The sequence below is a fragment of the Vigna radiata genome, chromosome 7 (assembly GCF_000741045.1).
Source record: "Vigna radiata var. radiata cultivar VC1973A chromosome 7, Vradiata_ver6, whole genome shotgun sequence".
Classification (NCBI taxonomy): domain Eukaryota; kingdom Viridiplantae; phylum Streptophyta; class Magnoliopsida; order Fabales; family Fabaceae; genus Vigna; species Vigna radiata.
In genome coordinates, this window is record NC_028357.1 from 16,926,630 (window position 1) to 16,941,510 (window position 14,881).

General features: G+C 33.3%; 1 protein-coding gene across 2 annotated transcripts; it reads right to left on the bottom strand.

Moving 5' to 3' along the window:
- Window positions 1–865: 865 nt before the first annotated feature.
- On the bottom strand, window positions 866–4,590 carry LOC106769549 (F-box protein SKIP14). 2 transcript variants are annotated; one of them, XR_001376341.2, is made up of 3 exons: window positions 3,111–4,590; window positions 1,387–2,456; window positions 866–1,303 (listed from the first exon to the last, which is right to left on the bottom strand). XR_001376341.2 is itself a non-coding variant. In XM_014655211.2 (2 exons), exons 1-2 carry the CDS (start codon window positions 4,080–4,082, stop codon window positions 1,899–1,901), a joined length of 1,530 nt encoding a protein of 509 aa, XP_014510697.1. In that variant the 5' UTR covers window positions 4,083–4,590; the 3' UTR covers window positions 866–1,898. The 2 variants fall into 2 exon arrangements, 1 of the variants encoding a protein (XP_014510697.1); XM_014655211.2 differs by having other exon boundaries at window positions 866–2,456.
- Between the last annotated feature and the right edge of the window lie 10,291 nt (window positions 4,591–14,881).

Below are 14,881 nucleotides of genomic sequence, written 5' to 3' on the forward strand. Positions count from 1 at the left end.
AAAAAAAGATACATGTATATAAACATTTTTCTAGAAATTTAGAACAAAATTTTACCATTTAGTAAGTAATTTGAAAATAAAAAAATATATTCAACAACGAAAATAACATTGAATCAAACTTATTTAAGAAAATATATCTAACTTCAAATTTAAGTCATGTAAATGCTCCATTAATGAGTCATGTAAATGCTCCATTAATGTAGAGAGAAAGAGAAAGATTGCTATTTATAGTGGGGAGGTGTAGGGTATTTGTGGAATAAAAGAAAATAGTGGGGAGGTATAGAATATTTTTGAAATAAATTAAATTAATGGGGAGGTACAGGTCCCACTTGGGGAGGTGTAGGGAGCAACACCCATAAGCAGTTCTAATAGTTTCTTTCTAATGTGTAACTTATTTATTTTTCTTCCAATAGTATCTCTTATACTTTAATACATTTTCTTATTATCCTTTCTATACTTTAATACAATATATTGCATATATTTCTAATAGAATGTTGAAAAATGATTTCAACATTTAAGATAAATAATGAATATTTAGTTCTATTATTACACTATTTTAAGTATTTTTTGAGTTATGTTTTATACTTTTATGTAATTTGATATCAAAATAACTTATTTTTTTTAAAAAAATAAACAAAAACTAATTTGAATAAAATATTTTTCCAAATAAGTAAATAGTCATTTCTTTTAAAAAAAGTAAAAAGTCTTAAAATGCTAATTACAAATTTGATTATTATTTAAAAATCTAAAATTATAATTACATAATAATATTTTTTTCTACAAATATACACTTTATTTATACAATAAAATTTATATAGTTACACATTCAAACATGCGGGCCTCTTGAATCCATGCATTGATGAAAAATGGAAAATAAAAGATGCCACATTTCATGCTTTCATTTTTGAGAATTGTATATATAGCATATGCCAGTGAACCAAAAGATACATTATCATTGAAGATAAAAGACAAGGAGTTGCAAAGACAACCAAATAAAAACAAATAGGGAATAAAACAAAAATTTAGAATTTCTCTTCCTCTTTTCTTCTTCATCATAAACAGCAAAAATCAATTATTTCTACCAGCAAGGATAATTTCTCAATTTCCAGAAGCTGGAACTTGCATTGCATTCAAAGCTGCAATGACTGAATTTATTTCTCTCAGAACCCCAGTTAGCTTGACAGTGTAGCTTCTTCTCTCTGACAAAAGATGGTTTGTTAAAAACTAAAAAAAAGTGGCTTTTTCTTCCATGATCAAAACCCAGATAAAAGATCCACTGCAAGTACCGGCACACGCCCTTCTTCTGCATCACCATTCATCAACAAAATTGTTCATTCTAGTTTGAATGAAAGCCATTTCACAACAGTTTAAAGGAGGTGGAGATACCGTGTCACAAAGATGTTAGGAAAAATCTGTATGCATGCCACATCGTTGAATCAAGAATAACTGAGAATTTTTCACCACATTGTTCAATAAAAAATCTGCATCTGCTTTGCTTCAATAAACTTGGACAATAATTTCACCACAGAAGGCATCACATCATGAAACTTCTCTTGGACATGAGAGTTCCCCTCTCCTTTTCCCTTGATCCACCTACACTCAACACTTTGTTTTTTTTCCTTTTTTTCAACTTTGTTGTTTTCCTTTTTTCAACTTTGTTGTTTTCCAAATTCAATCTCAATTAATTTTCCCCTCCAAAATCCTTTTTTCTTTTTCCCTATCACAGTTTAAGAAAAAATAGTTTCGTGATATGGAACTGAAGCTCAGCTATTGAGGAATTACAGTGCCTCCTCTCCAACCGAATGATATCTCAACTTTGCTGCACAAATGAAACCACACAGCCAGATGTGCAGATTTTGGTCCAATGTTTGTCAAAAGATCATGAAGATCAGACATTCCTAGCCATAGAGACAAAACTGATACATGGTCCTCTCACCAATAAGAGTGCATTCTCCAGCTTCCTTTTCCCCTTCCACTGGACAATGCAGGATTTGATTAAAACAAGTCAAACAAAGAGTCTCCAAACAAAATGTCTCTTCATAAATGTCCTTAATGCATCTTCCACAGTGAATGCAGCGTCTTATGCATATTGTGCAACCTCTACAGAGCTGAGCAGCCACATGCTTCTGCTGACAACTCTCAGCAGGGCAATCATAAATAGGTCTCACTTTCTTGCATTTTGGACATGCATCTACGTCAATTTGGCGGCCATCTTCACGTAAGATATGTGAATACTCTCTCCTGTAGAATTGGGGCTTCCGATCTCCATGTTGCAAATGCTTGCTAGCATCCAGTAATTCCTTTAACTCTTCAAACTGCTGTTCAGTCACATGACACATACCACCAAGCCCACCAATTCGTAAATGCTTGATAACAGATTTTCCAGATGACTTAAGAGCCCTGAGGTTCAATAAGATGCCCTCAATTGTGATTCTGATACAATCTGGCACACTAAGCTGAAAGATGTATGTTCAAATTTGTTAGTTTCAAAGGACATATACATACATAATTTCAAGATAATATAAATTAAGCTATCAAAACATCTAGTACATACACAATGATGTGTTTTTCATAAACATGCAAAGGAAATGTAATTGAATTAGCATTAGCATGGTAGTGCACATTCATCTTTACTGTTGTGTGTGCAACAATTGTTCAAGAACAGAAGTTAGGCGAGTTAAGGCATACTTGAATTGTAATGCTTAGACTCTACTACACGAAGAAAGTTGTGCCTTAACTAATAGTAATAACTTATGATCTATTGGTAAGCCAAAACACAAAAGAAGAATTTGATTCCTAGTGGGATAATTCTTTTAGATGCATTAATTGTCCCCATCAAAACTTATGTTTCTTATAAAGTTGCAAGAAAACATTAAAATAGTTTTAGCTTTGATTAGCCAGGATAAGATGTTGTACATTGACATCATTATATATTTACAACAAATATATATATAAAATACTGCCAGCATGAAATCTAAAATATACAAAGCACCAGCTTGAAAAACCCATAGCTCTTAAAAGATATATACAGCCAGGAGGTCAGTCACTTTATTGCTAATAAATGATATGTACACATATGTTATGTTTTGGATAATGTTACAAATACTAACCTTCATCAATCCTGTGTTACTTTGTAAAACACTTTGCAGACCACTGTTAGTGATCCATAAACAGTTCACCAGGATCAGGCATTGAAGGGTACCTTGAGCTCTGTTGGTTAACTTTACAAGTTTAACATCCGTAATCCTTTCGTTCAATGGCTGATTAATGTGCACAGTCCTCCATAACAAAGGATCACCTCTAACAGCATCACGCAATGATCTGCAGACCTGTTCAACAGAGAGAAGGTCCCGTACACCTAGGTAACCCAAGACAAAAAACAAAGCATCATGTGGATCACCTCTTTCAGCATCACATTCAATTTTGGGGCAGTTTTGCATTGCTTCAGTGCTTGGAAGCAAATAATCGTCATGCTTAACCTTCATAAATCCCCCTGCACTTCCCTCAGTCACAATGCCCCCACCAAATACCCCATCAAAATTTTGATACCCTTTGACAACATCACCTGATACAGACATCTCATTCTCCTTAGAACTAAACCCCTGAGGTTGCAGATTCTCAGGGCCATTCCAAGCCCAACTCAGACCTAAAAAGTGAAGATGGTCATGATCACCGATCTTTCCATGTGTTTCACCCAGCACAAAGTCTATATCCTCAGGTCGGAAATCCCATTCAAAATCCTCAATCAAACCTGAGAATGCAGCCAATGTAGATTCTATCTCTAGTTCAAGAGGCTCCACTGGCAACCGATTAAGAACATCATCACCGTTGTTTTTATCCTCTTCACCATCCTTGTCATCTTCATCATCGGCATCCTCTTTCTCAGCAACCACTTCCTTTGCATTCTCCAAATCAAAACGTGTCTCTCCTAAATTCCCGTTGAAACAACACAGGTAGCAAGAACTGCCAAAACAACTACAGCTTTTGATCGACTGGTCGTCCAACACCGACCCATTTGAGGGGCACAAATTCTTCTCTTGCGGAATCAAAAAGCTAGATTCCTTAGAAGAATCAAAAGCCATTCCTTCACTTTTTAAGGGTCGCTGTAACAAAGAAACAGAAACCCTGCGACAAAGAATAAGCGGGACTCAAAACACCCACCCCATCAATCTACAATGCCTAATCTCTCCCTTTTTTTTCTCAATTGAGTTGAAGGAAATAAAAAACACGCACCTTCAAAGCACAAATTGATGACTGAAGAAAAAAAAAATAACAAAAAGGGAAGATTTTTAACGAAGGGAAAATAGAAGAATGAGAAAAAACAAGAGGGATATGAAGCAAATGGATCACCAATATAACAATTTTAGGCAGATGAATGTTGGATAGAAAAAGAAGATACAATGTGATTTGGAAAATCAGGGTTTGTAATAGCCATGAAAAAAGGAAGGGAGAAATTACGCTATTCCATATTGTTTTGGCCAATTCATGAAAGGGGATAGAGAGATTGAGACAGTCAACAAGGAGGCAAGGATCAGATTCCTACTCTCCTCAACAAATGGAGGAGATTAAGTTCACAGATTCTTTCATATTATCTTTATAACGGCTTTTCTTTTTATTTTGTTTTTTTAAGGACAATCCTAGAATATTTCAAACGTTAAAAATAAGAATCCCATGGCTGTCAGGTGTATGTCATTAAAGATATACCTTCGCAAATTTCAAATAATAAATATGTTTAACCAATAAATATTTATATTTATTTTTATACAAATAAATTAGGATGGATTCATATTCTTTTCATCATTTTAGGAGCTTTCCGCTTTTAGTTTCTGATAAAAAAAAATAAAAGATGGAGTTATCTTAATGGTAAAAATAAAAAATAAAACGATATTATAAAAAATTAAAAGTTTATAAAATATTTCATTGATATAAAAAAGGTTAAAATTGATTATACAAAATAGATAGTTAAAAAAAAATTTTTTGGTTGTATTTTAAAAAAATTATAACTTGATTTATTTAAAAATGATTAATTATAAAATAATTAATTTATGAGAATAATATTTTAAGAAAGTAATTATGTTTTACAATTATATATATATATATATATATATATATATATATATATATATATATATATATATGGGTTTTGTTTTCAGTTGGTATATTTTAGGAAAGTGTATCAAGTTTTAGGTTAAAAAATGTTCATATTAAAAAAGAAAACCAACTTTAAATCTAAGGGTATTTTAATAATTTTAAAATTTAATTTAAAATAAAAAAAATAAAAGGTAGTTACTAAAAATCTTGATTGGTTATTATATATTTTTTAAAAGGTAGTTATTTTTTAAAATAAAAAATAAAATAAAAGGTAGTTATTTTTTTAACCTAGACGGATTCTATAATCTCAGAAGGGTTTTATGAACCCAGGTTCTATAAACCCTAAACCCTAAATCATTATATTTTTTAAAATAAAAATAAAATAAAAGGTAGTTATTTTTTAAAATTAAAAATAAAATAAAAACTAATAACTTCTCTCGTGGACCCATCAAGCTTTTTAATAACTACCTTTTATTTTTTTTTATTTCAAATTAAATTTTAAAATTATTAAATACTCTTGGGTTTAAAGTTGGTTTTCTTTTTTAACAGGGACATTTTTGTAATCTAAAATTTGATACACTTTGCTAAAATGTACCATTGAAAAACCTCTATGTAAATTAGCAAAACCATATATATATATATATATATATATATATATATATATATATATATATATATATATATATATATATATATATATATATATATATATATATATATATATATATATATATATATATATTATGATAATATTAATTAGTTTTCAAAATTTTCAAACTAAAATTAAATATACAAATTAATTAAACTACACATTATTCAAACAAAAACGAATCTATAATCTATAAATAATTATTAATTATTAATAAAGAATATTGATTTGGATAACCATTTGTAACCGATTTTAAAATATTATATTGTATATATTTTATTTTCAATTTTAACTAACTTGTAAAAATATATATTTTAAAATCTAATGATATTTTTAATTTTATAACTATAATAAAAAAAATAGTTTTTATATTTTATTATCATAATAAAATAAATAGATGGTAAGACTCGTGAAATTAAAATAAGACACTTGAGAATTAAATTGTAATAGAAGGTTTGATTGATCTTTTCATAATCTTTTATTTATAAGAATAAATTGATACAAGAGGACATAATAATTAGATTAGCCCTAAACACAATATAATCATATAATTAGAGTAATCCTAGACACAATATAGTTATGATAATTAGAGTAACCCTAGACACAATATAATCATGATAAATATCTTAACACTCCCTCTAAAGCTGGAGCATACAAATTGTATGTACCAAACTTGGAACAACTCCTTAATGACTTGGTCAATACATTTGCGAGTTGATCGTTTAAATCAATAAACTCAATACATATTTCTTTAGTCAACAACTTTTCACGAACAAAATGACAATCAATTTCTATATGTTTAGTCCTCTCATGAAACATTGGATTTGATGCAATGTGGAGAGCAACTTGATTGTCACAATACATCTATGGATGTCACAGAATTTAAGCTCTTGAAGGAATTGTTTCACCCATATAAGTTCACGTGTTAATGATGCCATTGCCCTATACTCGGCTTTAATTGTTGATCGAGCTACTACATTTTGTTTCTTACTTTTCCATGAAATAATGTTTCCTCCCAGAAAAACACAATATCCTTTAGTAGACCGTCTATCAATAGGCGAACCTGCCTAATCTACATCACAATACTCAAAGACCTGAATGTTTTCTTTATCTTCATATAACAATCCTTACCCGAGAGCCTTTTTGACAAACCTTAGAATGCGAATTAGAGCATTCCAATGGTCAACACATGGGGCCTACATGAACTAACTAACCATTCCAATTGCAAAGGATAGATCTAGCCTTGTAATAGTGAGATAAATTAGTTTTCCAACCAGCCTCCTATGCCTCTTTGGATCGGAGAATAATGCACCTTCTTCTGTCCTTAAATTCTGGTTTGGGTCCATGGGACTGTCTACTGGTCCACAATCAATCATGTATGTTTCTTGTAATATATCAAGAGCATACTTTCTTTGGGAGATTACAACTCCATTTTTTGATTGTGTTACTTCAATGCCTAAGAAGTATTTGAGACTTTCAAGATCCTTGGTTTTAAAATGTTTACACAAGTACTCTTTCAGTTAAGATATTCCAACAACATCATTTCTTGTAATGACAATATCATCAACATATACTATTAAGTAAACACAATTCCCTAGAGAAGAATGATAGTAAAAAACCGAATGGTCTGCTTCACTGCGTTTTAACCCAAATTTTTGAACAATGGAGCTAAATTTTCCAAACCAAGCACGTGGTGATTGCTTGAGACCATATATAGATCGATGCAATTTACATACCATAACAGACTCCCCCTGAGCAACAAACCTAGGAGGTTGCTCTATATAAACTTCTTCCTCAAGATCACCATGTAGGAAGGCATTCTTGATATCTAATTGATGAAGTGGCCAGTGACGAATGGTTGTCATGGCAAAGAAGATGCAAATAGTAGTCATCTTGGCAACAAGAGAGAAAGTGTCACAATAATCAAGACCATAAACCTAAGTGTAATCTTTTGCAACAAGTCGAGCTTTGAGCCGATCAATTTCACCATCAGGATCGACTTTAATTGCATACAACCATCGACAACCAACTACCTTTTTGTCCGGGGGAAGGGGCACCAGCTCCCAAGTATTATTGTGGTCAAGAACCTGCATTTCTACAATCATAGCTTGTCGTCATCCAGGATGATCAAGTGCTTCTTTCACATTCTCGGGTATAACAACAAAGGACACGGAGGATAAAAGAGAAAAATAGAAGGGCAACAATTGATGATAGCTAAGAAAATTATAAATGGGATGAGGGTTTCGAGTGGAACGAGTACCTTTTCAGAGGGCAATAGGCCATGCTGAATCATTTTCACTAGGAGGCGTGTGAGGAGATGACGAGGGAGAAGAATCTGAAGTAGGAGATTCACCATTGTCTTGGGGAGCTGGACTATCCATTGGGGCCCTATGTAGGAGAAAAAGGTGTAGGAGGATGGTGATCTAAACTTGGAATCAGAGACAATGGAGCTATTTGACTCAGCCATCGAAATAAGTATGACTTGCTAGAGGATAGAAACATCCTGAACAAATGAAGAGAACTAAGGAGTCTATTCAAAGAATGTGACATTGACATACATTTAATACTTCTTAGTTTTAGGAGAGTAACATCGATATCCTTTTTGAAGTCAAGAATAACCTAAGAAGACACAATTGAGAGCGCGAACGGAGAGTTTCTAGACTTGAAGACATGTCATGAACAAAACATACACAGCCAAACACTCGGGGAGATGTATGAAAGAGAGGATCATTAGGAAACAAAATGAATAAAGGGAATTTATTATCAAGAGAGGATGATGACATCATATTAATAAGATAACATGCAATTAAGATGACATCCCCTCAATAATGGACAAGAATATGGGCACCAAGCAAAAGGGTACGAGCAATTTCAATCAGGTGCCTATTTTTTCGTTTTGCTATACCATTTTGTTGCGGTGTATAAGGAGAAGTAGATTGATGTAAGATACCATGGGAACTCAAGATGGTAGAAAAGGAGGATGAGAAATACTCTTTTGCATTATCACTTCTTAATATTTTGATTACTTGACCAAATTGATTCTTGATTTCATTCAAAAAAGATGTAAAGATAGCTAACAATTCAGAATGATTTTTCATAACATAAACTCATGTACATCTTGAATATCATCAATAAAGGTAACAAAATATATAAAACCAAAGGAGGAGATACTACTAGGTCCCCATATATCAGAATGGATGATGGAAAAACTAGAATTAAATATTGATCGAGACCTTTTAGGAAATGGAAGATCTAACATGTTTTCCTAATTGACATGACTTGCATTATAAGGTTTGGAGACCACTAAGTTCAGGACACATCTTTTTTAATTTGGACAAATGAGGATGACCAAGTCGATCATGTAACACTTGAGGATTAGGAGCAGCAACACAGGAAACCCTTGGACGAGATCCAAAATGATATAATCCGCCAGCTTCATATCCTTCTCCAATCCATCTCCCTGAACCACGCTCCTGTATAACAAAAGATTTATGATCAAAGGTTCTTGAAAAATTTAACATTTTGGTCAACTGAAGGGAGACAAAAAGGACAATTAGGGACAAAAAAGATAGAGTTGAGATTGAGGGAGGGAGACAAGGACACACGAACGACTCCTTTGGAGGAAGTCTTAGATCCATTTGCAAGGGTTATGAAATGAAATTTTTCTCGAAAAGAAATATATGAGAACAAAGAGTTATTACCAGAAATGTGATTAGAAGTACCTGAGCCAATTATCCAAAAATTTTGACCTTCCATGGATTGAGAAATGTAGGTTGTAGATGTATTGGGAGATTGAGATGGTTGTGCCAAGTTGTTAAACTTTAACCTTAAATACTCTTGATATTCATCCTCGGTGAACTTAAGAGTGGAAGTTTCAGTCTTCGAAATATTGGCGGTTTTGGAAGGGAAACCATGTAAGGAATAGCAATTCTCTTGAGGGTGACCCATCTGTTGACGGATTGGCAAGCGTACCAAATCGTTCAAGTAATATAATTGATAAAACCCAATATCGTTCTTCCCAAGAGACTCAAAAGGCTTTCTCGTTCACGTGAATTAAAATAATAAGACTTGAAAATAAAAATAATTAATTTGATTTGAGAACAAAAAATATTAACATGCAAAAGAGATTGATTCAATTGACAAAAGAAAACAATGGATGAATGGAGTTGTTGGGGGTTTACAATTTCATCTAATCCTCTCTCTTTTATCTACTCCTCTTAAATTATTAGTTTGATTAATTAATTGTCATGCAACTTTCTTAGCTTACCCTTAACCCGATCCCTCGGCGAAAAGAGCCTAATACTAATTTCTGGCTTGTTATCCTTAGCCTCCCCTAGCAATTAATATAGCAGTATAGAGCAGAAGTTAAACGCAATTGATCGTCCTACCCCTATCCCTAGGTGGTATTGCAAAATCAAGAAATTACTCACCAGTTCATGACATTACTGTACGTCCCGTATTAATAAAGACAAACAACAATTATCGAATGAGTTAAATGATAAAGGCATTAAGCGCATATGAGAACCCAACAATTAACAATCAAACATATGGAAACCATATAAATAATCAAGAGTTTCAATAAAAGAGAGTATCAAAAGATTACATTGTTTCCCCCAACAACAATAGAGTTTAGTTCACCATTGACATGGTGAAACTAGATGAAAAATGGAAGAAGAATGGAAAAGCAAACCCTAGAAAAGATGAAAAGGAGCCTAAGCATCCAAGAGATCCTCTCTAGAGAGCAAAATTAGGTATGGCCATCCTCTCCTGTCAAAAGAATGACTCTGAACTCGCAATAGGAGTATTTATAGGTGAGGAGCACAACAGAAAATAGGCCCAAGCCCAATGGACCACCGCCCGACGGAATAAGTGTGCCGCTCGGCGGTAAGGGTCACGGCCCGGCGGTTTCCCTCAAAACCGCCCAACGCCAACGCCAGTGTCTACTCCTCGCCCTGGACTGCCCGACGGTGTAAGTTGCCGCCGGGCGGTGCGTCGACTCTTCCAATCTTTAATTTTCTTCTCTTTTCTTGAGTCTACGACCTTTATCTTCAACTCCATTCTTCATTTTCTCAAAATAGCTACAAAACAATGCAAAACAAGCATAATATCGCTAAAAACAACTTTTGACTCTCTACAGACTCAATTATTGAGTTTTGCTTGATTCTAAACTCATTCCAAGTAGTAAAAGGCGTAATTAGGTTTAAAATGACATATGAAAATAACTGTTTTTCAACCTTCATCACCATCTTTTTACAATATGTGCATTAAGGATGTCCCCTACCTCCTCGTCCTCCTCCTCTAGTGCCACATCCTCCTCTTCCTCGTGTGGCAACCATGACAAATGGTTCCACTAGTCATGCGCCTTCTAAGTTTGAGGTACCAGGACACGCAGAAGACGAGTGGTTAATGTTTCCATGGAGGGTACCTTATGACTAGTCAAAAGTTGATTTCTAAGATGATCAAAATCGGGATGTAGGGCACGAAGGATCAAAACCATGTAAAATTTGTCTAGTTTCTTTTTTAGATCCTTTGATGGGTCCGCTTCCAAAAACATCTTGAGTTCTTCGATAACATATTAGGCTTCAGCCATGAAGGACACCATATCATGGTTTTCCATTTTAAGAGATGCAAGCTTGTTCGCAATGTTATAGAGACATTGAATATCATTGGCATAAATGCTTTGAGCTTTCTTCCAAAAGGAGTGACATGTTTTGAAAGCCTTTAGAGATATGAGAAGTTTAGGTTCCACTGATTGCCATAATAGGGCACACAACTAGAAATTTGCTTGTTTCCACTAATATGCTTTTTTAGTAGGCACATGGCTTCCATCTCACTTAAGGTGGTCATAATGCCCTTGGCCAAGGAATCACATTTCAATGCCAACAGACTATGATAGATAATTTTTTCCATTTAGCTTCTCGGAGGTAATTGATGGACTTCTGGAGAAGGAAAGAGTACTACCAAATGCCATCTCTAAAGAAGACGAATCGTACAAGTGAGAAACAAGAAAACCTTAAGGGTTTAGACAGGCGAAACTGTGACAGTGGGTAGCGACAGACTGTTGTGGCCGGCGGCGAAAGGCGGGCAGACTATGGTGCTAGACAGATGCTACGAGAAAAAAACCAGAGCGGGATCAACCCGCTCTGGTACCAACTTGAGAATTAAACTGTAAAATAATTCTAGAGGGCTTGATTGATCCCTTTCATAATCTTCTATTTATAAGAACAAATTGATACAAGAGTATATGATAATTAGAGTAACCCTAGATACAATATAATCATGATAATTAGAGTAACCCTAGATACAATGTAATCATGATAAATAAGGTAACCCTAGATACAATATAATCATGATAATTAGAGTAACCCTAGACACAATATAATCATGATAATTAGAGTAACCCTAGACACAATATAATCATGATAAATAGGATAAATATCCTAACAAAGATTATGTATAAGTTAATGTTTTTTATTAATAAAATGGGACTATGAGTGTTAATTGAATATGTGTTGTGATGTTATGCGTTGTCCAAGTTTATTTTAGACGTATGTTTTATTTGAGTAACATTGGGTATACTCATGTAGAGAGGTTTAGGATTAGATAGGAGATAAATATATTTCTGTAAGTGAACTGTGAGTAGTGAGATACTCTGAGAGCTACTCTTGATTTGTTCCAGAGTAGGAAGTGAGCTAGTATGGTGGGCGATGATACCCTTAAAGTTAGGGTCTCTCTTTCACATGTGCTATGTATTGGAAAAATGTTGTATGTGCCATGTGAGGCAGGGGAAGAGGATGAGTTATTAGAAGTGTGGTAGTGGCTTTCAGTGACTAGTGTTTAACTTAGTGAAAGAGTTATGATGTTGAACCAACCATGTGGTGTGGTAGTGGTTATATTTTAGTATGTCTTCTGGCTATATTTCGTTAATCCGAGGTTGTACTTTTCCTCTTTCGAGGAGGTAGATAAGTAGTCATCTTTCCTCGTGCGAGGGTAGAAATGTGGATCTCTTCGTCTTTAAGAGGCGATGGAAGAGATGAGTCTCTTCATCCATGATGGGTGGTAGAATGGACTAAGATTCGAGTGCTACCCTTTTCTCTTACGAGAGGGTAGAAAGGGATGAATGTCTCGCCCGTAGGGTTCCAGCTCAATTGAGTACAAATTTGATGTGAGTAGCTTGAGGAACAGGGGAGATCGGTCCGAAGCTGTGGTGGATGACCACTCAAATTGTTTTGTTTTGGTAAATAGGGTGTTGGAAAGTTTAGAAGAAGACATACATATATGGAGATGGTTGGTATTGGTATGACTTGCCTTTAATGGAAATGTTGTGTGGATCTAATAGGTTGGTAATGGTTCCTTATAAGGGGATGTGTGAGTTATCACTGTATTGATTGTCATATTCTTACTACGTGTTGATACTTTTTGGTGTGATAGGATTGTGATAAAGACTTAACATCTGAGATATAAGTGTTGCATTGGTGTTTTAAGGTTAATTCTATTAGCTCACTCATGCATTTGTTTGTTTTGTTTGTGTCTACGACGATGATCTGTGTGTTATACGAGAGCTAAAATAGGTATGCAAATGCTATTAAAGCAATGTGATTGCCGAGAGAGGGGTTTGTAGTAGTTTATTTAAAATTTTATTTACTTTATGCAAGGCATTAAAGATTTGTATTAAATTATTGGCTTAAATCTTTAATTGGTCCCCATGTTAGGAGGGAATTTTCAGTTTAGTACCCGTTTTTAAAAGTGTATACATTGGGTCCCCATGTTTTGCAATTTGTGTCAATTTAGTGAATTAATGACACTTCAAACAAGTTTGTAACAACAATTTGAAGGTGTCCAAACGTTCAAATAGTTAATAAACATGCTGCAACTCAAAATGACTTGTCCACTTGCAATTTTCAAACCAAATTGATGGTTCAAAGGGACTAAATTGACACAAAGTACAAAACATGGGGACCCAATGTATACACTTTTAAAAGCGGGTACTAAATTGAAAATTCCCTCTTAACATGGGGATCAATTAAGGATTTAAGCCTAAATTATTTATTTTCATGTTGGATTTGGATAATTAATGTTTAAAGTTGTAATAGCTATATTGAAAGGAAAATTTTAATTAGGATATGGTCTAATGAAATTCTCTAATGAATGTAAAAATGTGTCATGATACCATTTCTCTTAAATTTTAGATATTAAAAGTCATCGTTTTCAACCTTCCCATGGAGGTTCGAGAAGATTCTCTCTTTTCTGTTGACTATAACTGGGGTATCATAATTATTAATATAGAAGGGGAGCATTGAGATTTGCACCCTTGAGTGATGTAAGGAATACTTGGAAAAAGATAGCATCTTTAGTGGTGTACAAGCTCACTAGGGTGAAAAATTGGCCTCATTCATTGTAGTCAAATTGATAAGCTAGGGCTTTACAAATTTTGTTATTGGGGTGCCTTTCGTAAATTGAGATGTTATCGGATTATTGCCTTCCCACAAATTTATTTACATCAATTTAAATTTTTCATAAATTATTGCACCAAAATATAAATTAAACTGATTATACCAAATTATAAATTTCAATGGGTTTACATATTATGTAAAAGGACGACAATGAGACAAGTAGATGACATATTTTATTATCTCATTTTCATTTTAAAAAAAAAAATATATACTCATTCTCAAAACTTTTGTTTGTTTTTTACGTGGAAAACATAATATTATCAAATATTCAACATAAAAAATACATATTCAATCTTAAATGTATAGAAATAAAGTCCACATTTATGTTTTAAAATTCAAATTTTTTTATGAGATTCTTGTGCTTAAATGATTGATTTAAAGTGAATTTTTGAAGATTGAATTTATTAGGTTTGGGAATTAAAGATGCTTAAAATGTGATTATTAGTTGCATAAATTATTTTGGATGTTCTAATGTTTATTTGTGCAGCTAAAGTTAAAATTTTATTCATTTAAAGCATACAATTGAATGGTCAAAGATGGTCCAATCTGGTCAACTCAGGGCTCCTATGCAATTTTGAAAAGAAAGAGATGACTAAAGTGCAATTAAAGAAAAATTCTAGACTTCTGTGCAATTTTGAATAAAATAAAAAGGGTTGAAATATATAAGATAAAATATTTTATCAATAAA

Excerpts from the sequence above, each read along its gene's own strand:
- LOC106769549 (XM_014655211.2), bottom strand. The coding sequence starts at position 4,082 with ATGGCTTTTGATTCTTCTAAGGAATCTAGCTTTTTGATTCCGCAAGAG. Across the intron at positions 2,457-3,110 it reads GTAACACAGGATTGATGAAG|CTTAGTGTGCCAGATTGTAT; the intron begins GTTAGTATTTGT and ends TACATCTTTCAG.